Below are 27937 nucleotides of genomic sequence, written 5' to 3'. Positions count from 1 at the left end.
GGAGAAGCAGACGCGCTGCCCGAGCGAGGGCCTCGGGGGTGGTTTAGACATCCCCATGCACACAGGCTGGCCGATGAAGCGTTGAGGCAGCGTGTGGCAGCAGCCCACGGACACCTGGAGGATGAAGAGCCATGCACAGGTCGCAGCCAAGTCAGGCTCCTCCTAGGCTTAAACTAAGCAAATGTAGGCTAAGGGTCAGGAAGAGCTGCTTGGCAGGGAGATGCGCAGCGCGGGGGGTCAGGAAAGTGGTGTAGGCTGGGACGCGCAGCTGCGTCCAGCGGGTGTACCAGGAACCGCTGCTGTGGAGTCTGGCCCTGTGCCGACGAAGCGGCTGGCGTGGCTTACTGGGGCTCTCTCAACCCCACCGCACCATCAGCGCCGGCGTTACTCGGCTTTCAGGAGCTGTGCAAACCCGTAAGGGCTTCAGCTGGTAGGAGAAGCGAGTTTCTGCTCCTTGGGGGTGTAGAGAGAAACTTGGAAGTGTCTAGAAGTCTAACCTAAAAAAAAAAAAAAAGACGAGAAATCCTTTTCGTTCTTTATATAGTACACCCATCATGTGATTTTCTTCAGCAGTCTGAATCACAGCTGGTTTAACGTTTGGCACTGACAGTAAGCGACCGAGGACTGCAAGCAAAGGATGACTTTCCCGGCGAGGCACACCGTTTAGGCATCACAGCGGGCTTCCCCGGCAGTTATTTATCTGCGGGGCTCAGGCAGAGGCAGCCCGGCTTCCTGCGGGAGCGGGAGCGGGAGCGGCAGCGAGCCGCACGCAGGCATTTCCACAGAGCCTGAAGCTTCAAAGTGTGTCCCCCCCCCGCCCCGCGGAGGCTTTCCCGCCGCCTGCGCCGCGCCGTGCGTGCCTCTTCCACTTCCTGCTGCAGAGCCAGTTCTGCCGCTTACCTGGGAGAGGCAGGGAGGGTGTCGTAAAAGGAGGGGAGGGGAAAAAAAAAAAAAAATTAAAAAAAAAGCCCGGCCGGCCCGAGGAAGGAGACCCGGGCACGCCGAGAGAGCGACGGGGTGCGCAGGAGGCACGGCAGCCCTCTCGCCTTGCTCGGTCAGCTCAGCCCAGCCTCTCTCGCCCACAAGGTAAGAAGTGTTGGAGATGCTGCCTTTCTCGGTCCCTGTTTGTAATTAGCTGTTGACCCACTTCTGGCTCTCGGTGAGGGTTTTTTTTCCCCTCAAATTGTTGTCTCGCTCCCTTTCCCCCCCTCCTCTCGTGTAATGATAGCCTGAGTTTCACAGATGGTTACAACATGTTTCAGCCATTTCACTGCAGTTTTGTTGTTTGGTTTTTTTTTTTAAGTCAGGAGGGGTTTAGGGTAAACACTGGGAATGGACACGCCTGGTGTCGAAATGTTGTCCTGCCTATTTACGTAGCTGCCTGGCAATGCCTGGCACCAAGGCCTGATCCCGCTCCCGCCCTGCACGGCTGTGCAAGCTCAAGGTGGCTTGTTGGCTGATGGCCCTCTCCCTCTCTTCTCCTCTCCCTCTCCCTCTCCCTCTCTTCTCCTCTCCCTCTCCCTCTCTTCTCTCCCTCTCCTCCCCCTGCAGCACTGCTCAAGGCTGCATAGGACAGGTCCACAGACCTGGCGAGGGAGAGGTGGCTGGAAAGCGTGAAGAAAACAGGATGGTAGACCCCATTTGCACCATTCTCCATGGTGTTGGTATGGAAACAGTGGGAGCGAGCTGGTAGTATTTCTTTTTAATTAGAAAAAAATCAGCCATATAAAACCCGCTCCCATTTCACACAGTAACTGATTGTTTCAGGACGTGGGTTTTCTGGGGCTAGCGTTGGTGGGGCAACGAGAACAGCAGATCTGGGCTTACCGGTCCTCGACTGCTGCCGGCAACGGCCAGACCAGAAATTCCCAGTTCCTGCAAGCCCTGGGCGGGTTCAAGGCCTGGCCTGGCCTGGCCTTGTCCGTGCTGTCTTGGGCGGCCGGTGATGCCCCGCTGCCACCAGACAGGGCTGTCAGCCCCACAGCAGGTGATGCCGAAGATGGGGGTGCGAGGGGTGCAGGCGGCAGGGCTGGCACCCCGGTAAGCGCTCACCAATGCCGCTGGCTGCTGGCAAGCGTGTGCCAGTTGTGCTGCTGCCTGTGATGCCGGCAGCCTCTGAGGCTGGGCTTGCTCTTTCTGAGCACCGGCAGTGTCTTGAAGCATGCTGTATTTTTTTTTTAATGGGGTTGGGTTTCTTTTTGTCTTTCTAAGGCAGGAAACAAGGCATGTGCAATTATGGTGTTCGTGTCTGTCAGTGCCCTCCACCCCCAGCAGTGGCTTTTGAAGTTTGGCAGAGGGTACACGTCTGAAAGATATATACATTTCTGCACATTTCATGAAAGCAAGTCAGCAAAGCTGTTCTCGTGCCAGCTGAGGGAGATGCATCAGGTCCCCCAGGCTTCCCCACACCCTCCCACCATCCACACACCCCACAGCCCTCTCATGCTGCAGAGCGGGGAGGGCGGTTAGGGACGAGGGATACGTCAGCCCCACGAAATGCTGGAGGTTTTCCCTCATTAGGAACCAGAGGCTCCAACGTAAGGCATGAAGCTATAGGAAAGCAGGCTGGGGAGATTTATGCCTCTTGGGGCGGTCCCCCTGTCCACCCCGACTCAGCTAGCCCCAATTTTGTGCCAGCATTTTCAGATGTACCGGGGCTGGGGGATATCCCAGTTCGGGGGTTATTCAGTGCCTATGGGAGTTTTATTGACATCAGAAGTGGTGGGAAGTAATCTCTGGAAAACAAACACATTTTTAAGGATACCTAAGATCATCGCAGACATTTTCATATTTCACAAATATTAGAAAACTGGCAGGGAATTCTGCCTATAGGTGAGATACCTGTTTGGATCCTGCTTGAGGGTGTTGCAGATCTAGTTTCTTACTACTTACTGCCTAGCATTCCATTACATGCATATCGAAGTCTACACTAAAGAGGCAAAAAATATCAGATCTACGCTAGCCTTTGCACCATGGATTGCCCAGTGAAGCAACATTAGTGCTGCAAAAGGGAACGTGATGTTTGCCATGCAGGGAGAGTTGGAAGTGTGTTCTGTTCTCCTGGCATATGTAGACTTTTATGCCATGGCTGCAGAAAATATATAAGAGCAACCATATAGTCAGTGTGGAAGAGGAATGTTGTTTTCATATTCTTTTTCTACTTTTTCCGTAAGTCGTAAAAGTAAACATTACCTGCCCTAGAGGGCTTAAAATCTGGGCTAGGAACATGACACATTGCCTTAGTCTTCACTGTGGAGGGTACCCAAGGGGGAGGGTAAGCATCCGTGATGACAGCAGCCAAAATTCTTCATGGTGAAGTGTGAAACTCTGGAGCTTCGATTTCCTTGGCTGTGTTTATTTGGGTTATAGACCCAAAACAGTTCCCACATTTGCACTTGCTCATCCTAAAAGGATTTATTTCTAGGTTTTTTTTGAGGAAAGTTGTTTCTGTACAGAAAGCTGCACTTAAGGCAAGTGTACTTACACACTTACGCTTATCTGACCCCATGGCAACAGCATTTGTTGCAGTCTCAATGTGTGTATCCTCACGGCAACTTGCAAATTCTGCATCCACTTACTCCCATCCTGCAGATGGATATCAGCAGCACCAGGGAGCTTAAAGGATTCAGCCAAAGTACACAGGAATTATTCAGATATCAAGAAATTCCTGTCCATCCCCACCACTTGTGATCTCAGCTTTGCCTGTGATCTATACCTGTGCCATTTCAGAAATGCCATGACTGGTGAATAAAAACCCCTTGCCTTGTGTCTTGTGCACCAAGGAGGGTGAGGTTTCTTTCTCATCCTAATATTTTCTTTTTTAACAATGTAGGCAAATATAACTTTGATCAAAAGAGCAAAGATATTTCCCCCCTCTCCGGAAGTGACGGGGAACGCAACTATGCTCACATTGCAGAGTCTGTCTTCTGTTTCTTCATGACAGAAGTTTACTAATCAAAAGCAGATAGATGGTTAGTGTGTGTTTTGGGACAGTGCATCCTGACAAGTCTTCATGCTGGGAAACACATGAAATACCTGATGGATTTCGCAATCAGCCGCAAGAAAACTGCACAGATGAGCCCAAGCCCAACACCCTTCCTCCCCCTGGCCAGCCCCTGCCTCCATCGGACGTTTTCTAGGGGAGTTTGGCCCTTGCTTCAAACTTGGGTGGTCAGGTCCATCTCTACCGACCTGCAGAAGAATTTGTTCCCCTTCATTTATGCTCTCCCTGCAGCTTCCCAGGAGCGGCCATCGCCAGCAGCAGCCAGCCGTGAGCAGGAGGGCTGGGCGGCCTCCCTCCTGGCTCCCTGCCAGGAGCAGTGGAAGAACCTCTCCAGGTGTGGGAAGCCTCACAAGGGAGCTGGGATGGGGTTTCTTCCCAGGAGCTTGGGTCATTGAGCACCCACCCAGGAAGGTTATTTGCTGAATTAATGCACGTGACAGAACTGGGTGTATGAGCAGAGGAAGGAAGAGGAGGAGAAAGGGTGGTTTAAGGAGTTCCCTCAACATTTTTGAGAGCAGTCCAGGCCTGGCTACTCTGTCCCTTTAGGAAGGGCCTCTTTGCTTTATTACAAGCAGGAATATATGCAACAGCTCCAGCCGGTCATCAGTAATCTCCTGCATAATCATAGGTGCAGGGGGGATATTAAATTCTTGAAGCTTTCTGGCAATATCATGATCTGACTTGCTGCAGTGTCTTTGGAAATGAGATTGGGCACGATCTACGCTCTCCAGCGGTCTCCGTGCCAGAAAAGGGATCAGGCTACAGGTTTCTGGGGGTATTTCAATATGCTGAAGCATTCCTTTACCCTAATTCTTCAACACGGGAGACCTAAGTGCGTGATTTTTCTGTCCTACACATACCTATACTTGCAGGATGAGCTAACTAGAAAAGTCAGAGGAAACCTAATGAAACTCTGCAGCATGAGGCAACATAAAATACTGGGATAATGGGCTCAGTGTTGGGTCTTTTTCCAAAAGCTGAGGATCTTCAGCAGAGCAGAAACAACGTCCTGAAGCATTGCTGTTGGAAGAGGATGTTTCTGAATCATCTGTAACATTTCCAGCAGCGTGGGGATTTCTCTCGGGAATTCCCATCCACGTACCATTGCCAGCATTGCTCAAAAAGTGTTCAGCGTGTCCTGGGGTTAATTTATCCTCGGGGCCATCTCTACAGACAGAGCTCTGCTGTTGTAACAGCTTCTCTCTCCAAGCAGAGCTACTGAGGGAGGAGGAGGATGAAGTCACTTTTCCTCCTTTTTAATGAAGTGTCTGTTTTAACACCAAAGCCCTCGGCACCTTGGTGCCTCCTACCTCAGCCCCGCGGGAGCAGGGGCTGTGCGTGGGTATCAAAGCTCAGCTGTCGCTGCTCAGCTATCCTGCAGCAGGGTCTAAGCAAAATAATATTTAAAAAAACTAGAAGCTTTTGCAGGTAAGAACACAAGTGATGGAATCAGGTGTCTCTTCTGTCTGACCAAATTATTTTTACTCAGATATTTGGAGTAATTTTCATAATGTTTAGCTCATGTTACACAGGAAGGAAATAAGGCTCTCATTTAAATATTAAGTTGATTTGAGAGAGAAAGAGGCGTTTATCCTTTCAGAGGGCTAAACTAATAGGAAAGACATTTTTAAACTATTCTGAAGTAAGCCATTTGAAGAATTTGGTAGCTGATCATTTGGAATACAGTTTAATAAAGCCTTAATACCCCTCCTCCAAAAGGCAGAGTAAATATACTAAATAACAAACTTGAAGAAAACAAGTCTGAATCTTTTCTGCCCATGTTGTGCCTTTCATTAGGTTCACACAGTCTGTGCTTGATCTGTTTCACAGATAGCCAGATGTTAGCAATGGAACTAAAAAAACAGAACAAAAACTTTGGAGGTTGTAGCCTCCAAAGGAATTTAGTAACTTTTAAATCCCATCTGACACCCAATCCAAAACCTACTGAAGTTAATAGAGATTCCCATTTATTTTACTGAGCTCTGGACTGAGTTCTTGGTCCCTCCACAGAAATCTGTTCTTCTTGTCACAGTGCTAAACTAAAGGCTGTTGAATATAGAGGATCTGAATTTAAAGTGTTTTCTGGCATTTTGATCTGACTACTTCAGAGACCATCAAAGAAGCATCTTAGTGTATGAGGCATTGCAAATTGTTTCTGAAAAGCCACGCTTAGGTGTTTGCTAAGGATTCTATCTAATGGGAAGGATGATCAGACAACGTGTGTGGCTAAAGAGGTGGAGCTGTACCGTGGTACTGCATCGCTAAGCTTGCGCTTTGTGAACACCAGGGTGAATTTTGCACAAGGAGTTTTGCACAAGTTCACTGGAGATGCTCAGTGGGGGGAATAAGAGTTTGCAATATGATTTGTGCTGCTGGAGTGCGCGCCATTCAGCTTACGAGCAAACAGACAGAGATCTCCACAAGTCAAAGCATGTGTGAGCAGGTACTTCGAGGCCAGATGATCCAAGGGTCAGGTTTACAAAGGTGTTGAGATGAGCGAAAGGCAGATGCCTTGCAAGGGAGTTTGACACCTAACCTTCACAGGTGCTTCTCTAAGTCTGGCAGGGGACCACTCCGCAGCTTACACCCTGATTCATGTAAACCTGACTTTGCGCTGTACTGTCCTGGTGAGTCACCACCACAGGGCAGTCGTCATTTAAACTGCCATCTGACCAAAGGTCCCAGGTAAACGACACTTTGCCACTGCCGCACAGAACATTGCAGCACAAGTCGCTGTCACGGTCCTGTGCTAATTATGAGAGCTCGAGGTTTTCCCTTTCTCATCACATCGGTTATGACTGTCGGAGAACTGTGACTCAGCGAGCAGGGCCAGCGTCAGTGGTGTGGCGTAGAGGAAAAGGGATGCAAACCGCAGGGAGAGATGTGTGATGGTGGTGAGCTGACCATCAGGATTTCAAGCCTGGGTGCTTGGATGGGAAGGAGCTGGTTTGGCACCAGACCCAGCACTCTCACACAGGGGGCTGCAGCTGTCAGAGCAGCAGTGTGTTCACTGTGTTGGTGCAACTAATAGCTGCTCTGAGGACTTGCCTCCATGGGAAAATTTACCGGCATAATTATCCCACTGTAATTATCCCAGTATAACTCACCCTGTGGATGTGTTTATTATAACATAGGATATGTATGAATATATGGTAAATCTTCTGCATAGATAGGTTTTAAGTCACACAGAGGAGGAATATTTACATTGCAGCCCAGCAGCAAAGCACAGTTTTTATCCTACTTCCCAGCAAATGTTACACCCAGAGTTTCTATGCCAGAGGTACTTTCAGGGGGAAATATACATCATTTGATCTGATCAGCATGAATGTAAAGCCTCACTCTTGCCCTATAGCATGGGGCACATAATCTGCTTTTACAGAATCGCTGTGGGAGCCAGGGTAAAGGTTGGGACACTGCCTTATACCTCTCTGTGATCCTGTTCAACTATTTTTAATATTGTGGTCATCTGAATAGGTTCTTCATTTGACCTTTCTGCTCAAGCTACTGTGACTGAAGTTGGGAGAACTCCTTGGATCGCTAAAAGCTCCTCAAACGTGTTGTAATTTTGACTTTCTTTACCAGGCTTTCAAGCTAGAGTCTGTTGCCAAACATTGTCATTCCCATTGCTTGAGTGCTTAGTCCATTCTTCTCCTGCTTGGGATTTTAGCTTCTCCAGTGTGATAGAAGGAAATGGGGGAAATTATGAGCACTGGGCTTGTTTCTCTATACTCCACAGTAACAGCTAAAATTTGCTGGGAGCAAGCTAATATGCACCCCTGTATAAGAGGCTGTGAAGATGGCTGCACTTCCTGAAGCCCGCTCAGCATTCACCCATCACTGCTGCTGTCATTCTGAGTGAAGGTGAAGCAGAGGCATCCATCAACAGGGATCGCTTGGCTGGACCAAATTTACTGACAGCACCCCCAAAAGGAAGTGGTAATTTTGATGTTTGGGCCCAAGCCAACTCCAAAGGAAGGGAAAAAAAGATCCAGAAAATAACTAACGTTTCTAAATTGTCTTTTAATTTTCAATAATTTGAAATAACAACAGCCATGTGATAATAGGCTGGAGGAAGTGGTTTGATAAAATAAACAGCAACACTTGGAAACAAGCTTTGGAATTGAAATTACTCAGCTAGGTGTGTGGTGGAGTTTAGATCCAAGGCATCAGTGTGAAGCTGTTGTTAGAAGGTCCGGAGTAAAGTAATTGCAAGTGATTGTATTCCCTGGAATATGCCTGAGCCAAACCTCCAGACCTAAGCAGCCCGCTCTTTTGTGAGGTGCAGAAATTATCTCTGAGAGACAGTTCATGTGCTTTTCCCCCCTCCAGTCTCAGCAGGAACAGTAAGTTCCAGAAATCCCATAAAAGTGTCTGTTTTGCGCAATGCGATTTCCAGAACTCTAACCGGTATTTCTTTTCCAGTCTCTGAGATAGAGTTATTTTAGGATTATTGCCTGTGTGAAAATGTGTACCATGTCCACAAGAGCCCTTTCTCTTGTTTTCCAGTTTGCTGGAAAATCCTGGCCGTGCAGTAAGGCAGCTGACTCTTGTTTCTGGTGCAACTACAAAACTTGGCAATGGCCTCTGTGTCAGGTTAGTCCAAATTATAACTCTGTGCTAGCCACACTCCAGCTAACCTTCTACTTTCTTGCTTTGCCAAAATTCAGCCAGACCTTTCTTGCTGTTTTCTGCCTGTCTTTTAAAAAAAACCGTAAAAATATAAAGAATATAAAAAATATATATTGCTCTTCAGTATTCCAGCTCACAGTCATTGAGTGATGGCTGACAACAGGCATTTGTCTGTATGGCTGTCCATGTACCGTGTTTCTTCTCTCACTTTTTCAGGCACTTTTGTGGGTCGAAGCATACCAGTCGAAGTGGATGAATCCATGCCATGGTCCCCATTTCCTGAACATGTCTTGGAAAAGGCTTTGCAGCCTTCTGGAGAGGATATGGAGGATGAGGAGCCCCAGAGACCATGTGTCACTCAAATGCCTCAGCCTGTGGCCGACCCGTCATGCCTCTGCGGAGCACCAGCACGTCATCAGTCAGCGCCGTCCGTGGAGCCGCACAGCAGCTTGTGGTCAAAATACACTGATCCTGATGGAGATGGACGCTTCTGTTCCCCTGGTAAATCAACAGCTGGAGTGGTTGCCTGCAAGATGGATCTTGTAGCTATGGACAAACCAGGCATGCAGCCAAGATCACAGCTTTCAGCTGACACTGGGCACAACTCCAGTAAATCAGAGCAGAGCTTGTCTGACACTCCCGAGGACTCGCTGGAGGAGAGCAGCCAAGGGAGTTCACGGTCACAGCAACCCTCAGCGAACAGACCCCCAGCAGAGCAGGGGACCGTGGACACAGGGTACAGCTCCCAGTCACGAGATGTCATGGGCATCAGGCACCTGGAGCCCCCCTTACCACTGGTTTCCGTGCTGAACCCCCAGGACCTCCCAGGACCACTGATCTCCAGAGAGTTTTTTGGACCTGAGCATCAGCAGTGCCCTATGTGCCAGCACTTGCCCCATCCCAACGCCTCCTCGCAAGCCCATGGCTGCTTTGGGCACCGCTGCCTGGCTGAGCAGCACCCCCAGGGCCCATGTGAGTAGCACCGCTCACCCCACGGGAAGTTTTCCGGGTCTATCACAGCTATCATTCACCAAGCTGGTGTTTTCCTACTGTACTTAATGGCAATGCATGGCATGCAATTATTAACCTTTTTAAACATCTATTTGCAGTCCCTTTTATATTTCCAGATTTTTGGGTTATGCAGCCGGACTCTCTGATGCAGAACCTCTGAGCCAGCTAAAAAGTTAGAGCTCACAGTTACTCATCAAATGAAGGCTAATGATTTTGCCTAAAAAACTAGCCTTTGTCGGTCATGCTGAGCATACGCAGCCTTCTCCCTGCTGTTATTTCATATTCTAGTCATTTCCTTCCTCCTTGTATCAGGCATTCAGCAGCCTCCTATACCGACTTAATTCCTGTTGTTTTCATAGATTTCCTTACTCCCACTTGGATCCCCAAAGTTGAGAATTTCCTGCCAGAATCAGGATGGGAGGTTACCCTTGATCTCTGTAAATAGTATCTCCCAGCATTATGACCAAACTCACCCATGTGTTTTATTTCTATGTGGAAAGAGCGTGACATCCATCATCCTAATTTTTTTCTGTTGTCAGCTGAAATGAAAGCTCATTACTTAAAATGGAGCCCTCTCAGCTGCTGGTGATTGTATCACTGAACGCTGATGTGACTCTGTCAATATGAGTGTTTTGGCTCTTGGAGACTACGATGCAGTTTACAGCCTGCTATTAATTAGTATTCCTTTTCAGTCTCTGAGATTTTTATCTGTTACAAAGTGAGCTTTGAACATTCAACAGCAATATAATTGTTTTAATATAATTTATATTACATGAGACTCATGAGACCCCAACCCATTTTGGGCTGGCTTTGTAATAAAAAGCTGTAGGCCTGTTCTAATAACCCTTTTTTTTTTAACCCTCTGTTGACTCCATAGCATTTATATTACATCTGTTTAAGGAGTTTTGTCATTCCAGCAATGTGCTATAATTAGGTATATGAAAGAGTGAGGGTATCAGAGCCTCAGTTTTCACCTCTGATCTTGGGACTTTGTAAAGGGGAAGGGGCTACAGATGGACTTTCATGAATGTCTACAGCTGAACATTTGCAAAACATCTTCTGGTTTTCTTTTCGTACCTTCTCCTTTCAGTTCAGCTTTAAGCAGACAAAGAGCTGGTTGCACAACACCCCTCACTATTTACCTCCATTTACCTCCTCCACACACGGGCATCCTGAGAAGTAGGACATTTACTGAATGAGGCCATTTTGTTTTAAAGCAGAAACTCTGAAAGGCTTTTTTTAGAAAAATCACTACCATTTCAACCATATCCAGAGGGCAAAAAGAATAAAATCAACTCAGATGACTGGAACAGATTTGGTCAGGACCAAGAAGCTGGCAACTGTACTCCTGTTTCTCACATGCCCGGTACAGTGTAAATCACCCCCTGACAGCTCCTTGCGTTTCAGATAATTGTTGGGCAGTGGCAACCCACAACAAAGCTCTGCAGTTTGTGTGTTGCAACACGCCTCTCCCGGGGAATAGCAATAGCCTGGATTGTGCCCGTAGGCTCTAAGCTGGCTCTGGACACCTGCTATTTGAGATAGAACAGCAAAACTGTTTCTGAAGTCAAAGAAATCCTCGTAGCAATGCTATGTGCCCAGGGACCATTATTTCAGATATTTAATATATGAGAGCTGTTGGTTTGTGTGGGCATGCACGCTTGGCCATGCTGTGCTTCTGAATGGCAGTGGTTGCAGCCATTAAAATACTGTAGCATCAGGTACATCCAAAGGAAGCTGGGGAAACGTCAGCCTGAAAACCTGTAAACGAAACTGAATTTCCCACAGCCCTGCCACCTTCCCTAGAGCTGGTCACGAGGAACCCATGAGAAGACCATATTTACTTTCAATTTTGTTCTCCCAGCCTCTTTCACCCTGTCCTGTTGCAAATAGTTAAGAGGGGGAGCAGGAAAATCTCCTAAAACAATGTCAACAAATACGATGTTGCCGACTCAATTTCATCAAGAATCTCTTTGCAATTGTGGGGTTGGTTGGGTTTTTTTTTTTTGAAGTATTGGCTCCTTCAATTGGACTATTTCATCAAAGCTTTGTTTTCTTTCTTTTTTTTCCTCCCCCTTTAAAAAAATTTTAGTCCTCATGGCTGCTAGGAAAAGGAAAGCATGACCCCAAAATAGCTAAAAGGATTTGAAAAAACAATCTCGAGGGGAAAAAAAAAAGAGTGTTTGAGTACTGCAGCTTTCAGAGCCAGCTCATAACACCATAATCATGCAGTGCTAATAAGCCCTGCCAGGCTGGACTTTGATCTGCGCACAGCAGCTTGAAAGTGCGCAGAGCTGCTGCCTAACGAAAACTGCAAGCTGAAAGACTGAAAAAAACCCAAAAAATAGTTTTCCTTGTTTGGGAAACAAACAGCTTACATTGCTTTCTCTTTCAGTTTATGCCAACAGTTCCACTGTACGTTAGTTATTAAACAGCATTATGTGTGCGCAGCCAACAACAGTAAGATTTTTCAGAATTACACGAGCAAAGTTGTCACTTTGGGCTTCCCCTGCAGCCTCCTGGATGGCAACAGGAGCAGCAGCAAGGCCTTAGAAGGTCACTTAGGCAGAAAATTCATACAGGGTGAAGTAACAAACCAAGAGATTTTTTTCTCTCTTCATTTACAATAATCACAGTCTGTTTCGCCTTAGTGTTGCAAACTGATTTGTTCCAGGATTTTGCATCTGCTTTCATGAGAACATTGGGATGATTCATTTTTGCAAGTTATTGCCAAAAAGAAATTAAAAAAAAAACAAAAAAACAAAAAACCAACCAACAAAAACCACTGAGGCATGGTAAGTGCAGGGACAAAGCAGCCCTGAATGTTTAACTGTCAGTTGTCCCAACAGCCCAGCCCAGGGCGGGGATCTGAACCCTGTTGTGTGTGAATGGGAAAAAGGAAACTTCAGACTCTGAAACGTTCCTTAATCTAGGTTCTTTCAGACTGAGATAACCTGCAAATGCCTCCAAACTGCTCAGTTGCCCTAGACATGAAGGAGGACGTGCCTGGAAAGGAATAAACACAAACTGAGGCAAAAATGTATTGGCTGAAATGATAGTGGCTGCCTTTATTTTCTCACCCTCCCAGATGGCAGAGCTCCTTACCAACATTTTGCACATACGTCGCAACCGCTTCCTCCTGTTCCTGCACCTTGCATGAGAGTTATCCGCCCGGCCCAGCAAGTCATCCCAAATTACTCAAACCTTCGTGCTCCCAAGGGCACCGGAGACCGACCACCCCCAAGGACATGCTCCTCCCCTGGTCCTCCTCGATTCCCGTAAGTACGCCTTGGCGGGGTGGGTTGTGCATAGTGGAAGCTCCTCTGATCTGGTTTTGTGGGCTTTCAGCCAATAATTCTGAAACCTTGTAATGTTAGCGTGCCCAGGCTGCAGGGGTACGTGTGAGATGCTGGGTAGTTTTCTTTATTTGCTATTTTACACCCAGCAGGGGTCTGACCTTACCCTAGAGAACTTCAAAGCCGGATACCCGATATGTTGTTACAGCGCACCCTGAAATGCACGCATTAAGGAAGATAAATGCTTGAAGGTTAAAGGGATGAGGGGACGAAAAATATCTCAGTTGAAACCTTAGAGCTCTCCTGCTAGAGAGCAAAGGTCAGTTCGGCGGCTCACTGTGGTCTTCAGCTTTATGCTGTACCAGCCTGGGACACCTCAATGACTGGCTTCCAGTGATTTCCTTCTTATCTCTTCAGTAGCACAGAGAAAAAGGGAGAAAACCTCGTCCATCGCTGATATATCTCTACATTGCAGTTTGCAGCCTTTTCTATGATTTTTCCTGTAGTAATAAAACACCACATGTCTAGCACTTTTCATCCAGGGCTTTTTGACTGGTTTTCAAATTTTAATTTACCAGGCCTTATATCTCCCTCCTTATAAGTATGTCGTTAACAGATGGGAAATACTATCCATGCAGGGTTTTCTCCAGACTCAGCTACCTGAAGACAAATTGAAACTTCAGGCACTGAGGACATCTGAAATCAGACTGTTTTTATTTAAGTGCCACAATACTTTTAGAGGTGCTAAACTTACAGGCATCTGTGTTTGAAAATGTCCAGTTACGTGACATAGTCTTGGCAGAAAACTGGGAGAACAGGGGGACAAAAGAGGTCAGGCGACTGAAATACCGCACTGCTCTGGCCTGTGAAAAGTTAGGGGCTGTGACAGAAAAGTGACAGCAAGATAAGGCAGTACCTGCAGCAGAGATAATTGCACTGAAGAATTTGTATGAAAATGTAAAAATACTGAGGAATAGTGGGTATCCTTTGTAGTAGTAGAATTTAAAAACGGACTCCTGAGTTTTGGCACATTTGTTAGATAAGGTGAAGTTTTGGGAAGATCTGTAAATTAGCCACAGAGGAGTTTTTTGTGGCTGTTGGTGAGGGACGTGTTGCTTTTCTTGGTATTTTCTTCTGCTAAAAGAAATCGAGAATACGCAGGGTCTGTCCTGTGGCTGCGTGGCTGGTGTTTGCATGCTGATTCCAGCAACGGCAGTTATATGTTGGTAATATTTGCCTATAGAGTATTTTGTAACAGAAAACATCTGTACCGAAATGAATAAACCAAATCTTAATGTGACAACAGAAAACATGCTGTGACCAGCCTGTCATCATTCATTTAAGGAAGGCAAAGAAAAAAAAGAGAGTGGGCTTGATTGACTAAACATCACTGCTCTGCGGGGAAGAGCTCTCGGAGAAACCTAACACTCGTCCGACAGATTCAGCCCAGCAGATTCAGAGCACACCTTATGTAAAAACCTGTATAGGTTCCCCTTCCTATTGACTTAAACCGTAAAACCAAAGTGTAGTAGGACAAGAACTGCTAAGCTTCTTAAAATCGTCCCTTTCTCTCTGTTTGTTACAGTGGAGAAGACATTAGGCAAGGTTATTGCAGATCCGGAGTGCAGATACCAAACATGAGAAATCCTCATCGGTCTTCTGTTGCTGGTCAAGAAATTGATTTGTTCCCTTTAGCAAAACTCTGAGTCTTGTCCAAAACTGGACATGCTCCAAGCTGTGCCAGAGCTGGAGCTGGAGTGCCCTGTACCCCCAGTTTTCCCAATCCCCACCTTGCGCTGTGCCTCCTGTGCTGGACAGGACATCCTGAGAGCACCTGAGGTGGCAAGAAGCACCCTTTAGATAATGGGAAGAGGTTACCCAAGTGCCACTCTGCTCCCATACGTGCACAACAACATCCACAGCACGGCATTATTTCTCGCTCAAAAACGGCCTTGGCTTCTGCTAATTGCAAACCGAACAGCTTTCAGCTACGAGGTGCATTTACTTCCTGTGGCTAATGTTGCTTCTGCAATGAACTGTGTCTTGTGGTAGACTGTCACCAAGGTATCTGTTCAAAAGATGCTGTAATAACTAAATAGAAATGCCGAGCCAAGCATTTCCACAAGAACTTTTCCTAGCTAATATGCAGATAATGTTCTTAGTGTGTTACTAAAAGAAAAATAATCAGAATTTTACCTGAAAAAGAACTATTTTTAAAATCCTCACTTGCTTTTCTTTATAGAAACCAGCTATACAACCAGCTACCTAATGGTCAGCTTCCCCCCAAGGCATGTGGCCCGGATGAAGCATGCTGTTGTCCTTCTGATAATTTTCCATCTCCAGCTGCCGTCCCGAGGCCTCTCAGTAACCCTGCAGCCAAGGGAACGCTGAGAACCAGCAATTTGCCGGAGGAGTTGCGTAAGTGGTTAGCAAATTTGTTCTGTGCAAGATTTTACAGTGCAGCCTGACAGCTTTAGGTGGGAAAGCTCCGGGGGAGAGAAGGCAGAGGGAACGCTATTAAGACACAAAGACAACAAGAAAAGAAAATACTGAGTGTCATCACATCTGTAGGGTGTGAGCATTCGTGTTTGGTGGGATGGAATTATCCCCTTGAATCCTGAAAACATAATTGTCATTAATTGCTTGTTATTTTGTTTACAAAAACCAAATACCATTTAGATGGTTTTCATGACTTCTTGCTAAACAGGATGTCCCTTTGAGGCAGGAGGCACTGAAGCTTACAGTAAAAGACTAATAACAAACAAAGCCCTAGGGATAAAGTGTTTCTGCCTGTCCCAAACCAGACAAAAATGTCGAGCCTTGACCTCAGTTTCTCCTTGACCTGGTGAGTGGAGAGGACTTTGGGCCAGGAGCCCACAGCGAGGGCTGAGGGTGGCACAGGCGCTGGCTGAGGTGCTTCCCCTGCTGCCAGCCCCTGAAATGCTCTCACTCTTCAACTCTTACAGGAAAGTAATGTTTCAGAAAACTGGTTTCCTTCTTAATGCCGTGCTGGCTAGCAAGTGAGAGATACCATTGCTAAGAACCCTCCACATCTCTCCTTTGTTTTTCTTTATCCTTCCTTTTATGCATCACCTTTCAAATCCAGAGAGTTGCATCTCTCTGGCCTGTAGGAGTGAGTTATGACACTGGATACCACTCTTGGATAAACCCTACTTTATCAGTTCGTGTGTCCTAGATAAAGGAATTACTGGATAAAATTGTGTAATTTGTGATACATGCACAGCTGGATTAGATTAGCCAGCTGGTTTACCCTGACCAGCAAATCCATGATTCTTTAATTAGTAAGAAAACTCCTTCCATGATGGCAAGGGCAGCTGAAGACATTGCTGTCATCAGCCATCCATCCTGCCTGCACAGGAGGTAATGCTGCTATAAGGTGAGGCAGTACAGCATGTGTAAGGGCTTCCTCTGGCTCTCAGTCAGATCAGTGAGGTCTGGCAGAAAGGTGGTTGCAGCCGGTGCAGGTGGCACGAGCTCTTGGTGAGGGCCCAACCTCACATATGCCAAAGGGCTGCAGAAGAAGCAGCTCTGGCAGCAGGGCAGGGCGAGCAGCAGAGTGAGGTTACCCTCTCCAGCTTCCACAGGGGTGCTTGCCAGCAGCAAGGCAGTAGGAGCTTAAGTCTAGCCCAAGGTTTCTGGATGGGGGTTGAGCTCAACACCAAGCCACTGCGCTATCCCGCATCCATTTTGTAAATACTCCGAAGAGATGTAGGTGGGCAGAACCTGCAGTGTGGTGAAAAAGGAAGGCTGTGAAAGCCTCACCCTCCAAATGGTGTATTTTAATGCATCGCATATTCATACGGACTTTCTCTCCTAGGCAAGGTCTTTATAACCTATTCGGTGGACACAGCAGTGGAGGTTATGAAATTTGTGAACTTCCTGCTTGTAAATGGATTTCAAACTGCTGTAAGTATTCCTTCCGGAGAAAATGACTTTCAACCAGGGGAGAAAAGAGACATTTTTTTAAAAAGCAGAGGTGATACACTGTCCATTTAAATGTTTTTTCTGTTTATTGTCTCATTTTGTAGGTCAAAGAAGATACAAATAGAATGAACTAGCCTTGGCTTTAAAAGTTGTAACTTAAATTATTTGCCCTTTTGTTTGCACATATTTTAACTGAATTATATGCTTTAAAATGTGTTTTAATAATGACCCTGGAAAATTCCATTTAGTGACACCAGATACCAGATGGGCAATAGTATGAGGTTTTGTGAGCTATTCCATTAACATTGTCTCATATTTGATCTGTAATATCAATATTAAAAAAGGTCAATTTTCATGTTCATCCCATCCCAGCTTTTTTTCTGCAATGCTATTACATTTTTGGTTCTTCAGATATGAATACCTTTTTGCTAAAAAATGATCTAAAATCAGTGTATTTCACACAGCTTAATGAAACAGCCCATCTCACAGTTTCATTTGCTTTGTTATACTTTTAAAATGGATTCTGAAATCACTGGCCTGAAAAAAATCTGTGTCCTACTGTCTAATCCCATAAGCCATCCAGATTTTCACTTAATTTCTCGTGATTTTGCTTCATCATAATGGCCCTCTCTAAGGGAACCATCCACAGAGGCTCTAGGATTCGGTGTTCATCAAAATCTTGATTCATATTTTCTTATTTCAAGTACATATGCTATCTGACCCCTCAACCTTCACTCTTTGGCTTCAGTTCAGGAAAGCATTTAAGCAAGTGGCTATCATTAAGCTGAATGAAACTCAGTGGGGGGCTTTGCACACACTTATTTATTTTCATGAATCAAAGATTTTTTTCCAGAGACTGCAATTATACTTCTCTCCAGCAGTTCTGTACTATGACCAATTCATAAGAAAGCTTTGGGCACCATAGAGGTACAGAGTAGAAGGCTCATTAATAGCACCTTTGCTGGACAGGCAATTTTTGGAGCATGCTGCAGAATAATTTATGTAGCAAAATGGCTCCAAAGCAGGGAAACAACTATGTTCTCTAGTTTCAAAAAGGGAAAAAGAAAGACTTGAGAGCAGAGCATGACTCTTCTGTCAAAAACTTGGAGAAGTTAATACTTACTCCATTGGTCATGATCATTGATTGCCACTTTCTGGGCTTACTGAGAGTGCAGGGAAGTGAGCAGTGTTGGTCATATTCAGTCCTATGAAGTCCTCCACCTCTCTGCTGTTGCTGAAGTCTGTGTCACTGCATCCAGTATCAGTGACCTGTCTGACTTCCACCACACACTCTGAAAATTTAGTTCAATATGAAGCTAAAACTTGACACTCAGTATATACCCTTGCAGCCAGAAAATAGTGGACATTTGCAGCTATACAGATAGAGAAGGTGGGCAGCCATCCACCTTCTTGAGGCGTTTAGAGGCAAAAAAGCCAGTTTGCAAACACTGAATATCTAACATTCACTGTCAATGGTTGTTTCTTGTCCTGATGAGCAAAAATAGCTGGGAGCTGGCAGGGCAGGGCAGCCGGTCAGATGGCCGGCTGAGCGGGAGCCCAGTGGTGTGCGTGCAGCAGCCCCCCGCTCTGCCTGCCTGGGGTGCCCATCCAGCTTGACTCTGGACTGCAGGGAAAGGGGAGAAGTTGCACATGTGCACGTGTGTGTGTGTGTGTGTGTGATGTTTCTTTCCTAAGGGAGTTAAGCATGCCTGTTAGAAACTAGGGAAAAGATTAGGCACCTTTTCAGTGCCACCAAATGGGTAGGACAGGTGAAAGGATGCTCACCACAGACTTTCATTCTCTTGCAGATTGATATATTTGAGGACACGGTACGAGGTATTGACATCATTAAGTGGATGGAGCGCTACCTAGGTGATGTATGTAAAGGCAATTTAACCTTGTTCACAGCAGAGGTGACCTGAGGAAAATGGTTGAATTATTCTAATAGCAACAGGAGCAGAATCAAAATGCAAGACTCTACTATTGTCTTCCCTGCCCCTACAGAAATGGCAGAGGCCTTGCAGCAAGAGGATAGGCAAATCGCACTCACTTTGCATCTTACAGTCCCAAAGCTCTTTCTTTAAGAAATGAAGTGCTAATCCTGGCATTCCTGCCAAATTCCAATGCTGGCTGTTACATTCAGCCTGAAGCTGCCATTGGACAAGTTGTTCCTCCATCTCATATTTAAATAGTGGGTTTTGACTATGCTTGGTTAAAATGATAGCTGTATTTCATCCCAGTCTGCATAGTAGTGGCTAATGATCATCCTGCTTCTCACCTGTAGCTTTTATGTTCCTATGTAAAACACTGAAGGGTTCTTCTGGATAAACCATCCTATATGTAAACTGGAAATTGGTATTCTGTTAGTCAAATGATAGAGTTGCTCTCATCACTTTGTCTATATCTAAGCAGTAAAATAGAGATTCATATTGCTGCCAGTGCAGTCGCCCACAGCAACAACTTCCTCTGAAGTTCAGCTGAGCAGTGAGTGCACATCTCCTTTAGGATCAAGCCAAGCAGTCCCATTATACCAGCACAGCTGGACACAAACTGGCAATTCTGTCACTTAACACATGCCATCATGGGGTGGCTTCCTTTGATTTGTGCCTTGCTGGGTAGCCACTGGGCCTCTGACTCACTCTGGGCAGATCACCATGGCTCAGGATCAGGATGACAAAGTGGTGGGCTCTCCCCCACCTGAGCAAGGAAGCTCAACCATCTGAGACAGCACTACACAGGTTTCCTAAAGGTGGCAGGCAGGACAGTTTAGCTCAAGTGCGCTACCACGCAGACGTGGTACTACTGCATGCAGAGCCAGCTTGGGGCCTCTGCTGCAGCAATGCAGTCATGCCTTTTGGGGCTTTTGTCAGGACAAATTGGGCTTGGACTCAGCGTGCATAATGGAGGTACTGAAACTAGAAGCCAGGTGAATTTGCTTTTGCCAAGAACATCATTATCACTTAAAATACAAACTGGCAGATCTCCCTTGGGACTCCTGCACAGTCGGTAGGAGAGACCAGTATGTGCAGGGAGCAATTCCCCCTTTCCACATGAGGATCCTTCTCTGCCTGCCTGCCCCAGAAATGTCCATTTTCCTCCATTAACTGTAGAGGCAGTTTATAACTTCAAAACCTTTACACGTGTGAGGAAGAAGGGACTGCTTGGACACAAGCAGGGGGATGTGTGCAGCTGGGCATGTCTCTGCAAACCCTCAACATCTGTAAGCGCTTACATGCATGTCAGGCACAAATGTAATTCTGGAGTATGTTAAGTCAGTGTACGGGATAATGGCTCCTTACCGTATTTGACCCTGTGGTGGGGCAAATTCCCTTGATATTGCACAGAAGGAAAGAGTTAATTAGGTGCCAGGCTGAGTATGAGCCACAGACTTGGAAGCCTTACACAGCCCGATGTGGCAGGGATAAAAGACAGGCCCTAGGTAAACACAAGTAAGGAGGCTTTCATCTGCTGAGCCTCTTCACTGGCCCACCATTAAGGAGGAGAGACATTTCCCACATATGAAGGATGGCCCCTCTATGGAAACCTGAGCTCAGTGGGGGCCTGGGATTAAACAGGTCACAGGCAGGATCCAGGCTGTCCCAGCAAGGCGAGGAGCATTGCCTTCAGCCCACTGCGGCAAGGTGGGACAGAGCTGCTACGTACCCCTAAACCTGCCCAGGCCATCTGCAACAGCCCACCACTCTGCACACCTTGCTGCTAAGGAGATCAACAAGAAAAGTTGCTGTTTCTGTTGCCAAGAGCCCTAGATGTAGCCTCCACAGACAACTGCCTTTATGGCTTTATGTATAAAAAGCCCTAGATGGTTAAATAGATGCACTTTTACATAAGCTGTTGGAAAACATTTATGTCTGAATTTGAAGATAAAACTTTTCTGTGTATGTATATAGACATGCTACACTGATAAAAAGTAGCTTTTTATTACAGGGATTCCAACTGTAAACTGGTAGCTGCTAATGTATCTCTTGACATTTAGATTTTCTATATGATGAGATCTCGAGAAATAATGAGGAGAACGAGTGTATGAGTTCTCCTGTATTTCCTGCCAGAATGAATGAGATCCTCTCGTGTTTGCCAAGAACATAAAGATCACTTAAAACACAAACTGGCAGATTTCCGATCTGCCTCTACCAAACACGCTGCGCTTCCCAATTTCATAAAAGTGCTTTTCTCCCTAACAGAAGACGGTGATGATAATCATAGCAATCAGTCCAAAATACAAACAGGATGTGGAAGGGGCTGAATCCCAGCTGGACAGGGATGAACACGGCTTACATACTAAATACATCCACAGGATGGTAAGCAAGGACATGCATTTGCTGTTTTACAAAGACTCTGTCTCCTCTTCTCAAAAGACAAATCTGTCTCCAAATGGCAGGTTCTTTGCTTTGTTTTCCCTAATCCCCATAGTTAAACACCCCCCTTTGGAATTCATTAATCCTCCCTCTCATCAGCTCCGTATGCTCATTAACATCTGCTAAGAGGTTCAAGGAAGAAAAATCCTATTAAACATGCTCATCTTATTCCTCCATATTCTTTATTGTGCCATGGTTTTTTTCCCTCCCTCACCTTCTCGAGCCCTTGTTGCCCTGTCATATAGCCCTGAGCACAATCTTATCTAACACTACCTGACCTTCCTCCCTGTAAACCAGCCCTTATCGCTTTGGCCGTCCTGTAACTGAGGTCTTTTTTCAGGCAGCAGTAAAGCTGGATGAAAGGTGGAATTGCAAAGCAAAGGCCAGAGCTGCAAAGGGGGTGCTCCTGAGGGTGCAGGGTGGCAGAGGACCAGTGGGGGACACAGACACCCGTCTCTGCAGTCTGTCACAGGACGGACATTTAGCCCAGAAGAGCCCACAGAGCTGTGAAACTCATCCTTTCTCCCTCAGTTCGCAGTTTGCTGTCTTTCTCACCCTATAACCCATCTGATTCCCCAGTTTGATCCTGTGGTCAAACTTCTCAGAAGCTGTCACCAACAGATGAGCTCTCAGCAGTACTTTGCTGTCCTTACCACCCCCGGGATGCCTGTGTCCAGGGACACAGGGGACAGGCTGGGTCCCAGCTCAGACATGGAGCTGGGAGATGGGGAACAGTCTGGGTCCTAGCTTGGACATGGAGCTGCCCTCCAGATGAAATCTTTGACCCTGTTGGAGTTTGAACAGGGGCCTTGGTCAAGTCGAGCTTTGTCGGTTCTAGATGGATTTCCTGGGATTGCAACTGCAGCTAAACCCACAATTATTTCACACCACAGAACTAAATGCTCAAGAAATGTTGACAGATCTTTCCTGTATCCTTTCTGTAGTAATGAAGAATCAGATTAAGTGGCCAAACAAAATGATACCGAGTCCACCAGCAATAGATCAAATCACTTAACAGAAGAGCAGTTTAAGTAAGCAACAAATGCTTTTACGCATAGGATTCAGATGCTTGTGAAGAAAAATTAATGTGTCATTACAATAAATCTGGCAATTTGTTCTATTCTAGATGCAGATCGAGTTTATACAACAAGGAAGTATGAACTTCAGATTCATCCCTGTGCTTTTCCCAAATGCCAAAAAGGTAACATACATACATGCACATATACTTGTCGCATGATTAAGTATATATTATTTTGATTACAATGCACCAGATGAAATCTTAAAACCCAAACCCTCAATTTCTTGGTTCTTAATATCCCACTAGTAATATTCCAAAGCTACATTTAAATGAAAAGTTTATAGTTTTATGTACATACAAATAAAAAACATTTCATCCACAATATAAATCAGTGCATAAATGTATTTCTGATGATGAATGTATAACTAAAACTTAAATTGTCTTGAGCATTGAAAGAATTTAAATGGAGAGAGACAATCTATCCAGCAAGCATGCTTTTTATATTAACCCTTTTATAATTTTATCCAGATGTAATGCCGTTGAGTGAGATGGGAGAGATTTATGACTCATGTGAAGTGAGGATCTGGAAGAGGGTGGGTTGAGAATATAAAAATAAAGAGGATAATAAATATTAAAGTACTAGGCCATTGCTTGAACTTTGATGGGCCCATCAAAGGCAAACTATAAGGTTTTTTAGGACTTGCAATTTCATCTGCCCTCCTTATTGGTTTTGAAGATTCATTTGAGAATAAGAAATAAGTAATGCAAGAGGTTCACGTACCCTTCTTCCTCACTCTGAGAGAATCTCTTGGATTTTTACAAGGTCGGAAAAGTATAAATGGCTTCAGTTATAGTTGAGAAATTGCATTCTTCCCCAAACTTAGAATGGATATATTGGATTTGTGTTCACTTTTTGTTGCTAAATGCTGTGTGCACTGTTGGGTAGCTGTCATGTTACCCCTAGGTACAGCTGCATTTTGGAAAAGTGTGGAAAGATTCTTCATATTTATTTGAGTGCCCAAATTTTGGAACATTAAGTGCAGATTTAAAGAATGTTACCAATGATTGTAGGGCTGTGAAGTCCCACAGCACTTGTGGATTTGAGTGTGATCAAGTTCTTTATTTAGGCACTGACTTAATAGAAGCTCTGAAACTTGAAAACATGTCCCTGGGTTTGTAAAATATGTGAGGTCCTTTGGAATGAACGGTACCTCTGGTATTTCATGTCATTCAGCTGCCTTCCTGAATGATCTCAGGCTGGTACTTGCCTTAAGTGTGAAAAGCTGGGAGGCACCACTGGTGGGAATTGGGCAGACCAAAGGCAGTGAACCCATCAGCATTTTCAGTCAGTCTTTGCAGCTTGATCTGGGGGGAAAAGGGCAGGACTGCCCCTAACTTTGGGGGCTCCTTGAGTGCCTGCCACGCAACCAGACCATACGGCCTGCAGCCACTTGGCACCTCAAGGGTTGCAGAGAGAAGTGGCCCAGCGGGCGCTAAAGCCGCCTTTGGACCTTGAGGCAGACACAAGAACAATAAATGTAGGTTAATTTTGGCTGAATCAAAAGACTATTTAGCATACAGCAGTGGCTTTCTCAGTGATCTATAAGGAATTTCCAGGGTTGGTTTATTCAGCTGCTCTTATCAAAGCATCGGGCTCCAGGCAGCCTTCCTGCCCATCCTCTGTAGTCCACATCACCCTTCAGTTCTTCGAGAGGTACCTTTCTCATCTGAATTATGCCGATCAGCATTTTCTACTGCTGTTAAGCTTTGCTCTTTTTCTTCACACATTTCTTTGGTACATCATCTACCTTCATCTAACTAGTTAATGATAATACAACTGAGGACATCATGGGTGGATGGAGAGCACCAGAGCCTGAACAAGTTGCGGTAGTGAAGTCTGTGGGCAGTCAGAGGAGGTGAGGTACCTGAAAAACGCCACCTATATGTACAATTGGATTATGTCAGCAGGCAAATTACTTTCATTTTGTCTTTTTTATACTGTCCTTTACATATGTAAGTACTACTGTAGCTGGCAGTGGAAAAGAGCAGGGGAGCAAGGCTTGGAAGGTTTCATTTGGGGGCGTGGCTATTAGATGAGTTAATCTCATACAAAGCACATCATAAAGCACTGCTGGTATGTGAAAGTTAGTCGACCTCCAACGGGAAGGGATCTATGTGATCCAAAGACTGTTCATTAGGAAATTAAATAATGAGGGGGAAAAAGCACAACGCGCAGTTAAGGTGGCACTGGCATTTCCAGCTTCCCATCGTACGCTACTAAAGGAAACCTGGGTCTTGCTGGTTCAAGGCTTGCATTGAGCCAGTCCGCAGAAATGTGTGCTCCTGATCTGGTCACCTGATGACTGAAGCATTAAGCCATGATTGCCCCACGCTGGAGGCTCCCTCTGGCAGAGCAGAGGCAGCCAGAGGGGTGAGGTGAGCAGGGTTGGTGCCGGGGCAGCCAGGAGAGCTCAAACCACGCTCCGCCAACGCAGCCCTCAACGCACAGCCCCGCCCTCTGCACTAATACACTCTGCCCTCTTCCTACCAGTTTGATCCTCAAAGTTATCAAGTACTCTCTCTATGGTAGAGAAAGAATTTCCTCTTGGCTTACAGATACATAGCCGAATAAAAAAATTTAAAAGGGCGGTGACCATTTTCCCATTGCTCCCACCCGCAATGACAGCAAGTGTTGCATGGCAAGGAAGAGCCCTGTTCTCACTTTCTCTGCTCTCCTTCTGGATCAAAATAGCAGCTATAGTTACCTCTTACCCCTACACACCTCCCTCAAGTTAAAATTATTGCCAGAGTTGATTAGTGTGCAGGTGCTTTTTGCACTGAGTTCATTATGGAGGATATTAAATGAAATTGGCTGCAGGAGCAGTTCTGGAAGAAAGGTGCAGAGCCTGTCTCTGGATGTATAGTGGCTCTCTCATTATATCCCTACTTCCTGGTTTCTTACCTACTATACATTTCTCATACTAATTTCCATTTTTTCAAGATTAACTAATGATTTCCCATGTGGACCTATAGCAAATGCATTGCTGAAGTCCAGACTGACTAGGTCTACTGCATTTCCTTCCTCCAAAAAACGTAGTCTTTTATCAGACAGAGAGAGGGCTCGTTTGGTAAACCCATAATGTATTTTATTGCATTTCCTTCTACAGCTCTTAACAAGATTTAGTAAAGAAACAAATTTTAGGTAATAAGGGTGTGCACGTGCATGCAAACATAGTTATCTTTCTGCCGGTAACATTTGAATGTCTTGGCCAATTTCAAACAGCTTTGTCAAAGGAGTAAAGTTCACAAAGATTAAAATCCATTCCTATGCAAAAACAGGCTTGCAGGTGGAGGCAAAAAATCTTATTCGTGCTCCTGCCAAAGCAAATGCTGCAGGATCTTACCCTTGTTGGGCAGTGGGGTGTCCACCTGGAAGAGCAACATTTTAAAACCTCCACCTTGGGAAGCTACTCAACAAAGCCTATGCCTTGTCGGCCACTGGAGAAAGCAGAAAGCCAGGCTTGATAGATACCTCTGCCACTCACCGAGCAACTTGTTCAGAGCCTATGTGAGGTCGGACTAATGGGTCTGTAGGCACCTGGGTCACTTACCTCCTTCTTATACCTAAATCCTGTAGATCTAACAAAGTGGTCGCACCAATTAACACAAATCGCTCCCTAAGCAGTGGAAATGATGATGCCTGGTTCCTACAGCCATATAGTCCAAGGAAAAGACAGCTAATTTGAGAAGCATGAGGCTTGGGAATGAAAGATTTGGACTCAGCTAGCTTGTTGCTGGCAGGCAGGACATGTGCTGCTCGTGCCAGGGCATCCCCTGGTGAGATGCCAGAGGCATGGCGCACGCCAGCAGCTTTTTGCTCCGTCCTCTTGGAGCTAGCTCCACTGGCTTGACAGGGACTGTGCTGTTCCTAACAGGGGCCACCTTAGGAAAATACTGCCCTGCTAAATAAGGGGTCCAGGGAGCAAGTGCTGGATGTCTTGACTGCTCATGTTGCTTATCTGCTGTCTCACTTTGGCTGTGTTCTGGTGTCTCCAACACCACCTCTCCAAAAAGAAATCTCCATCTCCACAGTGGACATGAGCTGGTTTTGGTCAAGGATCAGTCTTTGACCCTCTTTTAATTAGTGGTATGAATATAGCCCTTCACCCCTACACATCTAGGCTGTCCATATGGAAACCTCCCAAGGCTGTGGAGACATGGGAACATGAGGTCTGAAGCAGGCTCTTCTCCAGCAGCCCACTGTCACTGTCCAGGGCCATGGTGGTCCCATCTTCATTATGTTAATGGCCATTAGCCAACCCTTCTGAAAGGCTGCATCTTACCCAGATTGTGGGGAGTGGTGAAGGTTTGACCCTGCTAATCTGGAGATGCATTAGCCTCTCCTTGAGCTCAGCGTCAGCCTCAGCCTCCTGCTTAGGAGGTGGCCAGGAGACACCACGCTTGGTGAAGGAAGGTGCAAGGGGAGCAGGGAGAAGGCTACCAGGTTGAGAAGTGCTCCCCTGTGGTCCTGCTCTTTCCCTGTCAGTTCTCATCTCAGAGTTGAATACGTTGTGTGGATCCTTCAGCAGCTACTAAGGTGGCAGCCTTTCCCTGGTAGGGGCACTGAAACGTCTCCCTTCTATTCCCAATGTTTGTTTTCACAAGCCTTTAGATGCCTGTCACTGAGATCAGAATCTCTTTGAAACGTGGTGAAATTAGCCAACATGATGGCAGAAAAGAAAGAGAGACAGGCAAGCTGTGAGATCACACCAAGTTAATTTATTTAGGAACCCAAATACAATTCTGAAGCCAAATTAAAATTTCTTGTTGTTACGGGAAGTGCCTAGAACAGACAAAATTAAATCTTGCTTGGCAGGCTCTGATGGAATCTGCAAGGTTCTGGTACAGATTCAGGAGGACTTATGGGATTTCGCGTTTTCTTTTCTTGTTTTTCAGGAACACGTGCCTACCTGGCTGCAGAACACTCACATTTATAACTGGCCAAAGAATAAGAAGAACATCCTTTTGCGGTTACTGAGGGAGGAGGAATACGTTGCTCCTCCAATAGGACCTTTACCAACACTCCAGGTTGTGCCATTATGAACGTTATTACTTTAAGTGCACAACAAGCAGTTGTTAAAGGGTTGTTCTTGGCAGGGAGCCAATGCTCTTCCAGATGGCTCTTTTTGATGACAGAAGACACTCTTTCTGCTAAAGGAATTGGTTGTCTTGGGTAACTCAGGCTCGGCTTGTTCTCTACCATGTTAAACATCTATTTCTGAAGCTGATGGGGCAGAACTCTTTTGTCTAGATTTTTAAATAAGCTGTAAATGGAAAGAATGCCCAGTTTTATTTTAACATCTGTTTTTAACATATTCCTTTATTAGTCGATATAGCAAACAAATACCAGAAATAATGTTGCAATAAGTGTAAAATAAAAATTACATCCTCCTTTTTGCTCAGGGTTTCTTTAAAGATATTCCTGCCTTGTATAGCATTATCGAACAGTTAATTTGTATATACACTATTAAATATATTTGCCTTTTGTAAGGCAACCTTATATGTTGCGTCAGCTTTTATTATTGCTGGGAAAAACGGAGGAATGGTAACTGTTGGGTAACGCAAGTTTTCCTTAGCCTGTCTTGCATAAAGACACTGTCTT

General features: G+C 45.6%; 2 protein-coding genes across 2 annotated transcripts in view; one reads left to right on the top strand and one right to left on the bottom strand.

Moving 5' to 3' along the window:
* On the top strand, nucleotides 1-27800 carry TRAF3IP2 (TRAF3 interacting protein 2). The gene is made up of 10 exons (XM_072855696.1): nucleotides 1-1086; nucleotides 8510-8596; nucleotides 8849-9604; nucleotides 12732-12921; nucleotides 15182-15357; nucleotides 16778-16866; nucleotides 18693-18761; nucleotides 21084-21200; nucleotides 22384-22458; nucleotides 27232-27800. The coding sequence occupies exons 2-10, from the start codon at nucleotides 8581-8583 to the stop codon at nucleotides 27376-27378; spliced, it is 1635 nt and encodes a 544-aa protein (XP_072711797.1). The 5' UTR covers nucleotides 1-1086; nucleotides 8510-8580; the 3' UTR covers nucleotides 27379-27800.
* Nucleotides 27462-27937, bottom strand: part of LOC140649878 (uncharacterized) — a 36782-nt gene continuing 36306 nt past the window's right edge. The window contains exon 5 of the mRNA XM_072857714.1: nucleotides 27462-27599. Within this exon, the coding sequence (XP_072713815.1) occupies nucleotides 27583-27599 (17 nt within the window). The 3' untranslated portion in view covers nucleotides 27462-27582. The remainder of the gene's footprint in view (nucleotides 27600-27937) is intronic.

This window comes from Ciconia boyciana, chromosome 3, assembly GCF_034638445.1.
Source record: "Ciconia boyciana chromosome 3, ASM3463844v1, whole genome shotgun sequence".
NCBI lineage: Eukaryota > Metazoa > Chordata > Aves > Ciconiiformes > Ciconiidae > Ciconia > Ciconia boyciana.
Note: the sequence above shows the minus strand (reverse complement) of the source record. Positions and strands in the feature narration are given on the sequence as shown.

What these genes read in the sequence shown, in the direction of transcription:
- TRAF3IP2 (XM_072855696.1), top strand. An exon ending in TGGAGCGCTACCTAGGTGAT is followed by an intron (nt 18,762 to 21,083) that starts GTATGTAAAGGC and finishes TCTCCCTAACAG; the next exon opens with AAGACGGTGATGATAATCAT. An exon ending in CTAAATACATCCACAGGATG is followed by an intron (nt 21,201 to 22,383) that starts GTAAGCAAGGAC and finishes GTTCTATTCTAG; the next exon opens with ATGCAGATCGAGTTTATACA.